Source organism: Equus przewalskii, chromosome 32, assembly GCF_037783145.1.
Source record: "Equus przewalskii isolate Varuska chromosome 32, EquPr2, whole genome shotgun sequence".
NCBI lineage: Eukaryota > Metazoa > Chordata > Mammalia > Perissodactyla > Equidae > Equus > Equus przewalskii.
In genome coordinates, this window is record NC_091862.1 from 15516320 (window position 1) to 15532598 (window position 16279).

At 39.4% G+C, this 16279-nt stretch overlaps 1 protein-coding gene across 1 annotated transcript in view; it reads right to left on the reverse strand.

The window, feature by feature from the left end:
- Positions 1-16279, reverse strand: part of CCDC170 (coiled-coil domain containing 170) — a 90396-nt gene that overhangs the window by 30014 nt on the left and 44103 nt on the right. The window contains exon 6 of the mRNA XM_070603327.1: positions 2690-3007. Coding sequence (XP_070459428.1) covers positions 2690-3007 — 318 coding nt within the window. The remainder of the gene's footprint in view (positions 1-2689; positions 3008-16279) is intronic.

Consider the following 16279-nt stretch of genomic DNA (forward strand, 5'->3'; position numbering starts at 1 on the left):
CGATCATGTCATGTCCTCTCTGTACGTAATCAATTCTCACCTGGATCATCAGCCAGTTACAAAACATCTAAAAGTAAGAAAAAGATTTTTGTCTCAAAATTCTAAACTGAAATCTGAAAATGTCACAACTTTCTGTCGTTGTGCAAATCGCTATTTCAAAAAACACCTGCTACACGTGTCCTCAAATTTCAAGGCTAAATAACATCTAAATATTCATTTGGAATTTCTGGGAACCCAACAGTGGAATATTCTTCTAAAAGAGTGGTTTTCAACTGGGGGCGATTTTGCCCCCCAAGGACATTTGGCAATGTCTGGAGACATCTTTCGTTGTCACAAATTGGGGAGAGAAAGGGTTCTATTGGTGTCTATTAAGTAGAAGCCAGAGATGCTTCTAAACATCCTACAGTGCCCACAACAAAGGACTAGCCAGCCCCAAAGGTCAAAGGTGCCAAGGCTGAGAAATTCCGTTCTGAAATACAGTAAAGCTTCCAAAAAGGAAATCAGATTTTGCTATAAGCAGGAAAGCAAACGACAAGTAGAAATGACCTACTGAAAAAGTGTGGGTGGTGTCCGGAATTCTACTGAGAATTGCAAACACAGGAGAGTGAAAATGACTAACAAAGGGGTAAAAAGAAAAGCAGCGTTCAGGCGGTAGGAGCTGACAAGTGAAGTGGAGAATTTGCCAGGCCCAAGCTGAACCACCATTGGCCTTCATATGGGTATTACTCAACTGTCAACTGTGTGTTTAAACCATGGCAGCTGGCAAGGGGAGGCAGCCTCCTCAACAAACAGACTCATCAATTTGTAAAGCTCCCATTCTTCGGAAACATTTCTAAGACAATATACGAAATCCATTTTCTCCTGATTTTACTTGAAGATGAGTCACCCAAGACACCAGCTATATGCTTGATTTCAGGCTTTTAAATAGTGAAAGCAGCTATTGAAAAAAATTACAGGGTAGCAGAGGCAGACAAAGGCACTGAAAAGACTCTGAATCATTCTAATTTTTATGGGGAGTGGGGGAAGGCGCATCCAGCTTAACCAATTTACATCATTTTGCTTTAGAAAATAAACATATACATCATGCTGACAATTTTATGCCGTGTTACACAAGCTGGAAGGAAAATAGTTTTAGGAAAACATTTGGAGAAGTAGAAGGAAGCAACAAAATGAAATGGCACAGAACCATTAGCTATTGAAGAACGTCTATTACTATTCAAGGTAAATAACTTGATGGAGTTTTTCTCAGTCCTGGAAATAATCTCCTCCCCCAGTCCAGCACCTATGTGTGTACCGAATCACGAGAAAAACTAGTTACTCTCAGAGACCCACACATGGTACAGGGATGGACGTTTTATATCCACAAAGGGAATCTGATGCTCAGACAAAGGAGTCGCCAGGGTTGCTCCTACAGCACACGTGAATTTTGGAGAATTTCTAAAGGGAGTTCAAAGTGTTTTATTGTTAAAGAAAATTTAGAAATGCGACCCTGAACTTTGAGTCAGTGATCTCTCCAAGTTTCTTAGGAACAATAAAAGATGGAAAAGTGCATTTTCTCTTTTTGAGCAAAGCATGAACTCAGTAGAAGAAATAGTCTCTCATGGAATTATACATAGAATTTGGATATTACTTACTTTAAAACCTCATTACGTAGGACTTCAGCAATTTAAATTTGACGATAATTTAAATAGAGTCGGGCTGAAGTTGACTCTGCTAAGCAAAGCTTTATAGAAAATGAGAATTATTAATAGTATAAACAAGATAAAATTTAAAAAGCTTCAGTGGTTTATGTGAATTAAGCCATTTTTCTCCACTTGTTAAATGGGTCCCCTAAAAAACTGTTCTGGGCACCAACGTATTGCAAACAGGAGGAGGAGAGCAAGGACAAGAAAGGGCAGCAAGAGTTATTATTTATCATTGTCATTTGCCAGAAAGTGGATTAAGGACTTCACAACTTTTTTTTTCGTTTAATGCTTACAACAAGCCATAACCTTATGAGGCACATACTGTTACAGGTCTAGGAACCCTTCAGTGCAATTCTAAACTCCAAAAGGAGCTGAAAACTCACAGTTTTTTTCCATAACGCATTTGCTGGCAGAGCTTGACCTGGCTGGATTTGGCAGCCAACCCTGACCTGAGGTGACCTGAGGCTATTCATAGTCCGGGTGAATCCCAGTGGTAGAGTTGCTCCCGGTTTTGCTGTAGAACCATGAATGTGGCTGATTATGGGGTGCTGCCCCAGACCCCAATGAGGGTGAATGCATAAGACTGCTTTCTCTATTATCTTTCTGTGTACGATTTTATCTTTGTAAACCCTAAAACATTCTGAGTTCAAAAACACATCGGGCCCCAAGGGTTTCAGATAACCTGGGCTGTCCCTGTACAGAAGGTGAGGAAACTAAATCTCAGAGGCTGGAATCTCAGGACCTGCCCCAGGTCACCCCTGGAGTGAGTGAGTTTGCAGTAGAGACAGGATTCAGCACGGGGTCACTCTGACTCCAGAACCCGTATCGTGGTTAGCTATCACTTGAGTGACTGTCCGGGCTTGGTAAGTATGATGTATAATTGAAAGTCATAAACCCACATTTAAATGATACTTTGAAGTAACTTAGACATCTCATTTATTGAGATGCTAAATGAATGAGTTTACTGTGCTTAAAAAACTTAGAAGCCGCCATTACCCACTCACCCTTTTCCTGCTCTCTTCCTGGCTGCCCATTTCTCGAATCCCCTCCAGGATGGCGTCCTCGGTGGACCTCGTCAGGCCCATGCTACCCTTAAGGAGGGCTGCGATTTTCTCCCTGAATGAGGAGCGCTGGCTTTGGGAGGCCGCGGCTGCATCCACACTGGCCTTCAAACTCTTCTCCAGTTCGCAGGAACTTTTCTTCAACAGGCTCAGCTCCTGCTTCGAGGCCCCCCAGACCCGCTGGCCAGCAAGCAGCCTTTCTTGGAAGATCTTAACTTCCCTTTCCAGAGCTTCTTTCGCCTCCACAGCACTGAGCAAGTCCTAATATAACCACAGACAGTGAAGACAGTAACATTAGCAGCCAATTAGGGACATGTGCATTTTCTTATCACTTACTTTGCTTACTAATGACCTCAAGGAGTTAAGAGTTCAGTGCTCATTCCATTTTTAACTCTAAGTTTCCTATCCTCTATTCATAAAGTTATTAAACTGTAAAGGTGATGTCAGGTTAATTTAGGTGTCTAAAAGAGAAAAGGGATGTTAAAAAAAAAAGAACACTGACATATAAGCCTTTTCTTTGTGGACCTCTAGAAAGAGTTAATAAAAACAAATTGTTGGCTAACATGCTAGTAGATTCAGTCCAGAGGTAGCATATGCTTACAGAACTGTCTGTTCTCGAGCTTGGTACACATGGAAATTGATTTTGAGTAAACCATAAGCCCTAACTAGGAACCAAAAATTATTTGAATAAAGATGTCTCCTTGATACTATTCTAAATAATAGAGTAGGATTCTCCTAAAGACATCACTGTGTAAAGAAGAATCAGATTTTTCTTTCAATATTCGTTGACTATGTATCCTCTTGTCTCGTAAAGACAAGACTGATGCCAATAAAACCTGAAGGAGATGAAACAACTAGCCATTTGGTGGGTGGGAGGACTGAAAACAGAGGGAGATAAAGTACCACACTGAGAAGAATAATTTTAACTAATATAATACGTATGATTAGGTTCATAAAAATAATGCAGGGCATTGGGAAGGTTCTCTGCACACCTACTTCTATTTGCCAAAATCCAGAATGATCCCAAGAGTCATGAAAGGGCCATCTTTAAAATTATTATATAAAAAAAACACATGTTGACATCAAGCTCCACAAGACATGAATTCACATCAAATAAGATTAAGCAGTTGGTTAACCACTGCTATAGTATTGCAGCCTAGTTAACTGGCAAAAAATATTTGGTTTTTTATTAAAAATAGTATGTTGGGGCAAAAATATCTAAAAAGGAACAATAGCTTTGAATAACAGATTCTAAACTGGCCAGTTGCAAACATCCATTTTGCTTTAGAACTGGCCATTAAAAGGAGTTTATCTCCACCAACATCTTGGAGACAGGAAAAATGTTGCTTGAAATGCTACTTGCTACTTTTTATAGAAAAGAGAACATCTTATTTTTTTTTTTCTTATGGTGATTTTTTTAAATCCAGGAAGTCTCAGGCATCCATTTGAAAGAAAAGTCATGGAGTGGGGAGGTAGTTAGAAGTCTGCCCTTTTCAGAGATGTAATAACTAAACCAATTATGGAACGTTATTCTGTGAAATGCTTAGCTTCTCAGGGTTCTGGCAACAGCTTCATTTCCCCACTCCCTTTCCAAACTAGTCCTCTTTGCAGAGAAGCCCCACTCCTGCTGCTAATTAAATTATGGCCCTTAAAGTAAAGCTCAAGAGCACTTTATCACCAATTCAGTGTATTTTTTTATTCTTTATTTTTTTGCTGAGGAAGATTTGCCCTAAGCTAACATCTGTTGCCAGTGTTCCTCTATTTTGCATGTCAGCCGCCATCACAGCGTGGCCACTGACAGATGAGTCATGTAGGTCCACACTCAGGAAGAGAACCCAGGCCACCAAAGCAGAGCGTGCTGAACTTAACCACTAGGTCACCGGGGCTGGCTGCCAAACACGTCACAGATTTCTTTTCAGATAGTAATACAACAGCTGCTCAATTAGACTAAGCAGTGTCAGCACTGGTGATCAATTGGGTCCATATTTTACTTAGAAACTACAATTTAATGTGTGGATAGAAAATTGAGGTCCTAAATTCAATGATGCAGGGATGAAACTTAACTCTTCTCCCCTGGGTTAAAAGCCTATAGAATATAATATATTAACTTTTATATTCAAAGAAACCCCCTTAAGCTAAAGAGAGGCATTGCCATGACCAATAGAGTGATGTTTTTATCCAAGTATTTACAACAGGTCCTCAAAATACACAAAAAACATATCAGAGGCTTGAGCACTATAGACTTAGTATCAGTTTGGAGTAAGCTAGTCAACTGGCAGCTGGTACCAGGAGACCAACACACACAATGCAATATTTCAGCCGTGAGGAATATTTTCCACCCTGTTGTCAGATGGTCAGCTCACTGCCTGAGAGACAGTGGGCTCACAAATTCAAACTCCCCACATTTACATCTAATAAAAATCAGAAAATTCATTTGTGATCCCAGACTACAGAGGCACATGGCAGCAGGTCAAACTTCTTTTCCGGACACGTGTCAGCCCACTGAACTATTTCTCCTGTGAAACACAGGACTCAGGAGCCAGTGACAAGGCCTTGGGGACGGCCGCTCCCCCAGCACTGTGATTCAGGGGCCCTGAGCTGACCTGCTGGAAACAGATGTCCTTAGTCCACAAATGCAATTACCTGTAGTGCTATCAGGAGGAAGCGGCTGGAGTGGAGTCGGGTTGCGTGGCTACCTCAAGGACACACTGAAGTAATGAGACATCGGTAGCATTGGCCAGGACCTGGGGACTGCTGTCAGACCACACTGACACACAGAACAAGAAACCAGGAGCTCCCTCCGAGAAAAATCAGGGCTGACCTCCACAGAGGAAACTGCATTTGCAGATTTGGATAGACCCTTATAGAGACAGTGATGGGACTCACTTAAAACAAATGTTCTTAATTAACAAATCTTTAGATTCAGTCTTACTAATGCAACAAATGAATAATGACCCCTTCACAATTACTTTTAACAAAAACGTTTGTAAATAATATGATTAAGGCATTCAATTTAGCTTCCCAATGAAATGTGTCTGCGTTAAATAATGAAGCCATTCAAAGGTTTGTGTTTTTGAAACACAACTGATTTCTGTTATGATGCTGCTAACTGTGATACGGATCAGGATGTGCATGAGCTCAACTTGCCTCTCAAAACTACAAGTGATTGCCCTCAGAGCAGAGAACTTCTGGCTTGAGCTTAATTCATTCAACTCTAGACAACTTTTGTAAAATTAAAAATCAGTTGGTTACTTCTACCTACCGCAAATAAGATTAACAAATAAACTCAGAAATTCCCCCAAATAGACACTCTCATACATTGCTGGATGAAGGGTGAATAGGTGCAATTTTGGCATAAGGATCTAACAAAATTTGAGATGCACATATCCTTTGACCCTGCAATTCCAGTCCTAAGAATGTATCTGTGGGATCGGTTACCAAACACGGACAACGAGGTATATGTGAAGTTAGTCAATTACAATGTAGCAAAAGATTAGGTACTGCATGAATATTCATTGACAGGTGGCTGGTTACACAAACAGGAGACATCCGTACCATAGGACACTATGTAGTCTTAGAAAGAAGTGAGGAAGCTTTTCATATCCTGATATGGACAACTCTCCAAGATATAGTTAGTAAAAAACAATTAAGGTGCCTAACCATGTGTCTAGCACCGTTTGTACCTACATGAAAAGAATCTCAGGCCAGCCCAGTGGCTAGTGGTTAAGTCTGTGCTCTTCTGCTTCAATGGCCCAGGGTTCACAGGTTCAGATCCTGGGCGTGGACCTACACACTGCTCATCAAGCTCATCAAGCCCTACCGTGGCAGCATATCACATATAAAATAGAGGACGGTTGGCACAGATGTTAGCTCAGGGACAATCTTCCTCAAGCAAAAAGAGGAAGATTGGCAACAGATGGTAACTCAGGGCCAATCTTCCTCACCAAAAAGAAAAAAAAGAGGATCTCTAGAAATATGCACAAGCAAATGCCAATTTTGATCATCTCTGCTGAAGGAAATTGCAGCTGGTAGGCAGAAATGGAAGGAAGATGTGACAGAACAGTGACAACTATGACAACACCTAGGGAACTTTGTCCATTTAAAATTCTGAATCAATAGTGTTATGAACACATACACACACACACACACTAAGCTTAGGCTGCATTGGTAGACGTAAAGTATCTAAAACAAGGGAGGTGATGTCCTGCTGCTTTTCCCTCAAACTAGACCAAACCTGGAGTTTTGAGTTTGAGATTCAAACTCTAACATAGATAAAACCCGTCCATAGTGGTGCTTTTCAAAAGGCAACTTACAGACTAGTGCCGCTCTTGACACTCTTCCCAGTCCCGACAACATAATTTGAGAAATTAAGAACAAGAGTTTAGTAATCTCTATAGCAATTTGACATCGATTTTTTCGTACCATAAGAATTTAATAATCTTATATTGTTATATAAGATGTTTATTCATGACTTAGGTGAAATGTAAGTAGCTTAGCAAGTAGCTTCAGGTTTTACCAAGTACTTTTCTGTGGATAAGGGCATTGACATCAATTTTTTAACAAGATATGGACCCATTCCGGTTTCGTTGAACTCACAAGTTAAAGGGCACGTGACATGAGCCTCATTTCTGTTGTGCAAGTAGGAACACATTACTACATGTGCTATTTTAAGGTGGGTTGCCAACTATAATCCAAAAGTGAAAAGTATGTTTGGGGCTGCCCCCAGGCCGAGTGGTTAAGTTCACTCTTTCTGCTTCGGCGGCCCAGGGTTTCACTGGTTCGGATCCTGGTCAAGGACATGGCACTGCTCACCAGGCCATACTGAGGTGGCATCCTACATGCCACAACTAGAAGGACCCACAACTAAAAATATACAACTATGTACCAGGGGGCTTTGGGGAGAAAAAGGAAAAAATAAAATCTTAAAAGAAAAAAGTATGTAAGATCCAGAATCCATTTCTTTCATCAAAAGTTAATTTAAATTTCCATCAAAAGATCACTTAAATTTAACAATACCTTTACGCAATAAAGTGATAAAACTGTCTATAGATGGAGAACTGAAGATGGATTTTTGAAAGCACAACGTTTGTTTAATTTTGGATACAAGTTGCAAATAAATATCTTGAGCTAGCTGAAATTGCCCTAAAACCTCTTCTATTGTCAACAAGCCTCTGTGAGACTGGCTGTCTACTGTAAGTGCTTTAAAAGCGAAACATAGAAACAGTTTTAACATACATTATCTCCTGCATGTAACATTGTCATCAATACAACCAAAATGACGTAAGTTAAGAAGCAAGAAGCTTGGGGCTGGCCCAGTGGTGCAGCAGTTAAGTGCACACGTTCTGCTTCAGTGGCCCAGGGTTCGCCGATTTGGATCCCCGGTGTGGACATAGCATCACTTGGCAAGCCATGCCGTGGTAGGCATCCCACATATAAAGTAGAGGAAGATGGGCACGGATGTTAGCTCAGGGACAGTCTTCCTCGGCAAAAAGAGGAGGATTGGCAGCAGATGTTAGCTCATGGCTAATCTTCCTCAAAAAAAAAAAAGAAGAAGAAGCAAGAAGCTAGCACATTGTCACAATAAAACTTTAAATATTGGCATAAGTGGTATTTGTTCCAAGTGACCACATATGACTTTAATAAAAGGATTTCAGTAATAACTTTTTGTTCAAATACAATTTCAGAATGACAAAATACTATCAGTTTAATAGTATTCTCTATATTAAGCCCACACACGTATTTTCAAAGAAGAATGTGTACAGTTTATCTAATTCTTTTCTTTTCCCCATGTCTATTCTGATTATATTTATTGAAATTGAATTTTATGCCTCTAGCTTCTAATATTTAACAGTTAGACTTGTGCCTCATATATCTTTTTAAATAATTTTCTCTATTAATTCATTTTTAATGACTTTACAAAAGTATCGGTCAGCAATGAATTGGAAATAAAGAAACACTGACCCTTCCCACAGATAGTTGGGAAAAAAACAGACTAGAGTACATTCAGAGTTTAGGAAGGAGAATGGCGGAAGTCTTGAAATCATATTCTTAGAGGAAATATGAAAAGAACTAGAACATTTAACCTGAAAATGTCTTCAAATAATAGAAAGACAATCATGTAGAAGGAGAGTTAGGTCTCTTCTGCTTGGGCCCACGATCGAACGGAGTGAAAGCTGTAGAGGAACATTTTACTTCAAAATGTGGAAGACCTTCACAAATCTGAGCTGTCCCCATGACATCATCAACCTTGGAAAATAATAAGAATTCGGCTTATGTTAGAAATTCTCATTTCTGACAAACTCCCTACAAGTTAAGGTTAATTTCGCTGCCCACGAGGCCAGTGTGTTCCTGGGCTTCACTGAGCGCTGCAGATGCTCTGCCCTGGACTGGCCAGACTGTGCCGGGAGGACCATGGACAGTTCCCATCTGGAAATTTTAAGAGAGACGTTGTCAAAATGGAATGGGTTCGGCATCACATGCTAGGGCTAAAGCCATAATAAAAAGATTGATGTAATCATGTTATTTTAAATATTGTTCTCATTTATTTTAAACGTGTCAAATGAACCTAAAGACAAACCATTGAAGACGTATAGTGACCGAACAGAATGTAAATATTACAAGCTGTAACAATGGAAATACAATGCTATAATAAAAATTAGGAGGAAAAAGAGGGGAGTAAAAGAGTAGGAGGTAGGGGCCAGCCTGGTGGCATAGTGGTTAATTTCACCTGCTCCACTTTGGCGGCCCAGGGATCGCAGATTCAAATCCTGGGCACGGACTGAGGCACCACTCATCAAGCCATGCTGTGGTAGGCCTCCCACATACAAAATAGAGGAAGATGGGCACAGATGTTAGCTGAGGGCCAATCTTCCTCACACACACACAAAAAAAGGCAGGAGGCATTAAATTCCTCATATTTCATAGCAGAAAGTCTAAAAGCACTATCTCATATTGGTGAATCAGGAATAGAAATGTATAACTTTAGAGTCAATGGTAATTATCAAAAGTCAATGCAAGAGTGTAAAAGTAAGGCTGGAAGGGGAATGAGAGAAGGTTTTAAATTTTCTTCAGAGTCTTATGAACAGTTTTAACTTTTTATAATATGAGCAGATATTATTTTAGTGTTTATTTTCATTTTAATTCCTCACCCAAAGGCTAGAACTCACCAAACCTCACAAATGATAAGAAATAAGGTTCAAGTAAGAAAAGTTTGAAAGATCTGGGCTGTTCAGATAGAAGAAGACACTTAGAAATTCATGATAAATAGTCTTCAGATACGTGAAGGGTAGCCATAAGAAAAGGGATTGCCGTTTATTCTGTACAGTTTCATTAAGATAGAACCAGGATGAGGACGTGAACTATAGGATGCTGATCTTGACTTGCTACGGTGAGGAACCGTCAAACAAGGAGGTGGACCTCCTTGAACAGTAGTGAGTTCCCTGCTTCTGGAGGAGTTCAAGGAAAGACTGGACACTAGCCATGCAGGGACATTAGAAAGATGATTCTTATTTCACACAGAGAGTGAGATGACTTAGATTCTAAAAGACCTTAAGGTCACTTCCAATGTTATGATGCTGGGATTGTAAAGCGATCTTTTATTATTTTAGTAATTTATCCTGGCTAATAATTTCTCACTTCCAGGAGCTATTTCCATATGCCTGTAATCCTAAAATAAGCATATGTTTATTTTAATCCCTAGATAAAAGAAAATACAAATAAGAGAGGGAAACAAAAACACTGAACATCAATTATGCACTAGGCTTATCCTGACGACTTCATGTAGATTATATCGTTCAATCCTAATAGTGATTGTAAGAGATAGAGCCTTACATTATTTTCCTATTTTACAGAGAAGAAACTGAGCTAAGTCAGACGCCTGGGGTCACACGGACAAACGGTTCTGGAGCCCAGAGAGAAGCCCCAGAGCCTGGCCTCTTAGCCACTCTGCTCATCATGTCTCTTATGCTCTCCTCTCTTACACACATGACTGCAGAAAAACAAACCAGAAGGGGTATCTTTCCAAACCAGGCCTGCCTGAATCCAAAACCAGTATTCTTTCCTAGCTTCAATTCTAGTTATTGGAAGTAAACAAAATGTGAACCATATGAGGAAAAGAAGCTGTTTGAAATCCAATATGTAAGCTGAGTTTTGGATCCACTGATTGGAACGTGTATAGTCTGTGGGAAACACGTATGTGGCCTGTGTAGGTAAAGTGACTACTTTCCTCAATATTGGATTATTTCAAGACAACTAAGAGAAAAGGTACCAATCTTTGATAGTTTTTAAAACATACTTTAATATTGCCTACTAAAGATTTTCAAATAATGTATTTTCCATATGTATAATAAATCACCTGGATTTTTATTTGGGAAATTTTCATAAAGTAACTTAATAGAATCATTAAGGAAATCAGAAAAGCTGAGTTTGGTAGAGTGAGCATCCCAGCCCTGCAGAAGCTTCCACGTCTGCAGTCATTCTGGACTCCACTAATAAAGCAAGTTTCCTACCTCAAAAACAGAGCTTTAGAAAGCATTATGAAGACTCTTCCCAAGCCCATTAATGTGTCAGCAAAACCACTTGACAGTATTTTTCACTAGTAAATCTTTGGAGTCATACTCTATGAATGAGCACTTTATTAAAGAACTCAACTTTTTATTGCCCATATTTTTTTTTACGATTTTTATTATTTTGGCAGGAACTTCATCCCAAAGTGAATGTGTTTCCAAAGTCTGAACAACATTGCATCAGTCATTTACAAGTAAAAACGCTTATATAAGAAAAGGAATAAATCCTGTTTTTTTAATGTGCTCTTACAACACATTTTCATTTCCTACTGCTAATCCCCAGAAATCCATTTTTATAGGTAAATATTAAGTTCTTCATAATTTTCAAGGTTTGATAATTTAATAACTACTATTTGTAATTGAATTAAAGTTATTCCTTCACTGAGGAAATTTGCATGGCTACTTACTGTTGTTGTTTTACTGATAAATAATATTTGGTATCAGACTTGTATGTAGGATGTAGATGTGAATATACATGTGAAGGGGATTACTGATGAAAGCACAATAATGTAACGACCAGGGTTCAAATCCTAGCATTGACACTTAATAGCTGTGTGAACTTCAGCAGAGTACATAAGCTCTCTGAGCACTTAGCACAATGACTGAGCAAAGTACATAACCTCTTTGAGTACTTTAGCACAATGACTATGCTAATGGTAAGTGATCGACTACTGAAGACTATTAAACTAATCATTGTTGACAGTATTAACGTAAAAAGTCTGAGAGCCTTAAACTTTACTTAGAAGGTCTATTGATAGGTCAAATATTGAAAGTGCAAATCTGAAGTAATTTTATGTATAATATAACACAAAGCAAATGAGTAAATATTATTATTAAGATTCAAAAGATACTAACATAAAATGAAAGATGTTAAGAAAAATCTAGAATATTACTTTTAATTAAAAATATCAGTACTAATTACTAAAAATGTATTTCCAGCTCTATCCACTGAAAGAAATGATATTCCAATAGCAATGAGCACACCTAAAGCCTAAATCTTGCTTTCTAAGCAGCATTTCCCAGTAAGAAGAGCCAAAGGTCCTTTGAGAATAAGCTTATTTAGTTCTGTGGCCTGGAAATTTTAAGTGAGGCTAAGATATCGTATTCTATCAGAAAGCAAGGAAGTGTTGAAAGACTAAAGGAATCAGATGGCATGGTCACAGAGACCATCTTGAAAGGACTCCTACTAGAGAAACTTGGTGGATTCGAAGCACCAAAAAAAGAATAATTGATTGTAACACAATAAGCAAATAAAAATCCATGTGTCCCTAGAACTGAAAAGAAAAAAATAAAAATCTTGTCTTTATGGAAGAATGCCAGCTAATGAGTAGAAGGAATGATAAAATTAGAGTATTACCATGTTGCCATGCCTGGTGTAAATTAATCCAGACAAGAATCAACAAATGATACCACTGCTAGGTAAGGTCAAGGGGGAAAAGAAATAACCTGCCAGAGGAGTTCAACAAAGATGGCAGCATAGGCAGACTCTGAACTCACCTCCTCCCTCAGACACAACAAATTTACAACTACTGCTGGAGCAATTACCCCTGAAAGAGAACTGAAAACTGGACAAAAAGAACCCCACAACAAGGGACAGTGCTGACTGAGGTGGAAGAGGCAGAAATTCCTTTGTGTAGAGAAAAAAAGCCACTTTCACAAGCTACGACACTTCAGTCTTGGCCAGGAGCAAACCTAAGGTATGCAGCCTTACCTGGAGGAGCAGGGAACCTGAGTGGGGGAGTGTCAACAGTTTTTGGACTCAGCATAACCAAGATGAGTGTCATAATATCTGGCTTTGCTGGCTATTAACTACAAGAGGGAATAACCCCAGAAAAGCTATTGGACATAAGGGGGTGGGGGGAAGCCCACTCTTAAAAGGGCCCATGCACAAATTCACCTGTTTCAGAAGTAACCTAAAATAACCAGAAAGAAAGATGCACAGTCCTTTGGTGAAAAGAGACTCACCTGATAGGTTCTGGGTGCATCTCAGTGAGAGGTGAGACCTCTCCAGGGATTGAGACATTGGCAGTAGTCATTTATGTGACTTAGTACAAGTGTGATGACACAGATGCCATTGGAATTCTTCCCTTGGATTTTAGTGCAGGGGTCTGGCTCCTCCCCCCCCGCCCCCCGACTAGAGCACTGATTTAATCCAGCTCAGCCAGGGAAGGCCCCACCCAAGAGCAAGTCCTCAGGCAACTTTTGGCCCACATAGACAGAGTGGCTGGAACCTCTGCAGCTGGGCATGTGAATCCACCTCTCGGGGCAGGGTATGTACAAGGAGCAAGTACAGTGTGTAGCATTCAGTGGGGTGTGTGGGGCCTCTGCAGTGGGGCAACTGGGTCTGCTTTAGTGGGTCAGGGCATGCACATGGGGTGGGGCTATGCTGACAGGATGTGCGGCCCTGCAGGTGGTGGGGCTTGTCAGCTGCAGCAGACTTGTGCTTCTCAAATAGCTGCATAGGGGATTGGCTCCACTTTCCAAAGCTTGAAACAGTTGGGTGCTCCTATGCATCGAGCCAGCCCCACTCAGCTGCAATCTTGAAAGAACTGACAACAGCTTTGCAGGCCAGAGGCCTACAGTAATGGTAAGCCCCTGAACCTAGCAATCAGCCACTCTGGGAGCCTACTCACTTAACAGAAAAATTGCAACAGGAATGTGCTATTAGATCTTGCTTGTGCTGGGGCTTCCTATACCCAATAAAGTGACCAAAAGGTCCATAGCAGCCACACACAGCTGAGCATTAAAACCAGCCAGCCAGGGTAACAGCCTAGCCTCTCTGGGAACCTGTAGCAAGAGCAACCCAGCCACAACAGAAGGACACACATAGTCCACAGAAGGGACACACCTGGAACATTTGGAACTGGTTACCAGAGGGAAGCACACTGCTGGGCCTCATAAGGCCACTTCTCCAAGATCAGGAGAGGTAGCTGATACACCCATCTAATACATAGATATAAGCACAAAGAAAGGAATACATTCCAAGTAGGTGAACAGGACAAAACACCAGAAAAAGAACTAAAAAAAAAAACAGAAATAAACATTCTATCTGAGAAAGAGTTCAAACAAAAAGTCATAAGGGTTCTCACTGATCTTGGGAGAGGAATAGATGAACATAGTGAGATCATCAACAAAGACATGGAAAATATAAAAAAGAACCAGTCAGAAATGAAGAATACAATATTGGAAATGAAAAATTCACTGGAGGGACTCAATAGCAGAGTCGATGATACAGAGGAACAGATCAGTGAGCTGGATGAAAGACTAGAGGAAATCACCCAAGCTGATCAAATAAAATAAAAAAGAATTTAAAAGACTGAGGACAGTCTAAGGGACCTCTGGGACAACATCAAGCACTCTAACCTCCGTATTATAGGTGTCCCAGAAGGAGAAGAGAGAGACAAAGAGGCAAAGAATTTATTTGAAGAAATGATAGCTGAAAACTTTCCTAACCTAAAGGAGGAAACAGACATCCAGGTACAGGAAATGCAGAGAGCACCAAAGAAGGTAAACCCAAAGAGGCCCACACCAAAACACATCTTAATTAAAGTGTCAAGAATTAAATATAAAGAGAGAACCCTGAAAGCTACAAGAGAAAAGCAACAAGTTATATGTAAGGGAAACCCCATAAGGCTATCAGCTGACTTCTCAGCTTACAGGCTAGAAGAGAGTGGCATGATATTTAAAGTGCAGAAAGGAAAAAACCTACCACTGAGAATATTCTATCCAGCAAGGTTATCATTCAGAATGGAAGAAGAGGTAGAGTTTCCCAAACAAGCAAAAAACCAAAGAAGTTTATCACCAAGAAACCAGTTTTATAAGAAATGCTAAAGGGGCTTATTTAAGTGGGAAAGAGAAGACCACAAAAAGGAATAAGAAAATTACTTTTTATAAAGCAATAAAAGGACTAGTAAAGGCAAATATACAATAAAGGTAGCAGATCAACGATCTATGAAGATAATATGAAAATCAAAAGATGAAAGTACTAAAATTATCTATTTCCAGGATAGGAGGGTAACGGATACACACACACAAAATAAAAAGGTTAGATATGATATAAAAAACATAAACTGTGGGATAATGGGAGTAAAAGAGTAGAGCTTTTAGCAAGAGGCCAAACTAAAGAGATCATCAACTTAATATAGATTCATATATAAATAAGTTATTATATGTGAACCTCATGGTAATCACAAACCAGAAAGCTATAATAAACACATAAAAAATTAAGAGAAAGGAATCAAATATAATACAAAATTAAGAGAAAGGAATCAAACATAATGTTAAAGAAAACCATCAAGCCAGAAGGGAAGAGAGCAAGAGAAGAAGAAAGGAACAGAGAAGAACTTCTAGAACACCCAGAAAAAAAGTAATGAGATGGTAATAAGTACATAAGTACACACTTATCAATAGCTACTTTAATTGTCAATGGTCTACATGTTCCAATAAAAAGGCATAGGGAGGCTGATTGGATAAAAGATAAAAAGACCCATATATGTGCTGCCTAAGAGAGACACACTTCAGACATAAAGACACTCACAAACTGAAAGTGAAGCGATGGGAAAAGATACTCCATGCAAATGGCAATGAAAAGAAAGCTGGCATAGCAATACTTATATCAGATAAAATAGACTTTAAAACAAACACTGTAACAAAAGACAAAGAAGCACACTACATAATGATAAAGGGAACAATCCAACAAGAGGATTTAACACTTGTAAATATCTATGCACCCGACATAGGATCACCTAAATATATAAAGCAATTATTAACAGACATAAAAGGAGAAATTGACAGTAACACAATAATAGTAGAGGACTTTAACACCCCACTTATACCAACAGATAGATCATCCAAACAGAAGATCAACAAGGAAATATTGGCCTTAAATGACACATTAGACCACATGGACTTAGTAGACATATACAGAACATTCCATCAAAAAACTTCAGAATACATATTCTTTTCAAAC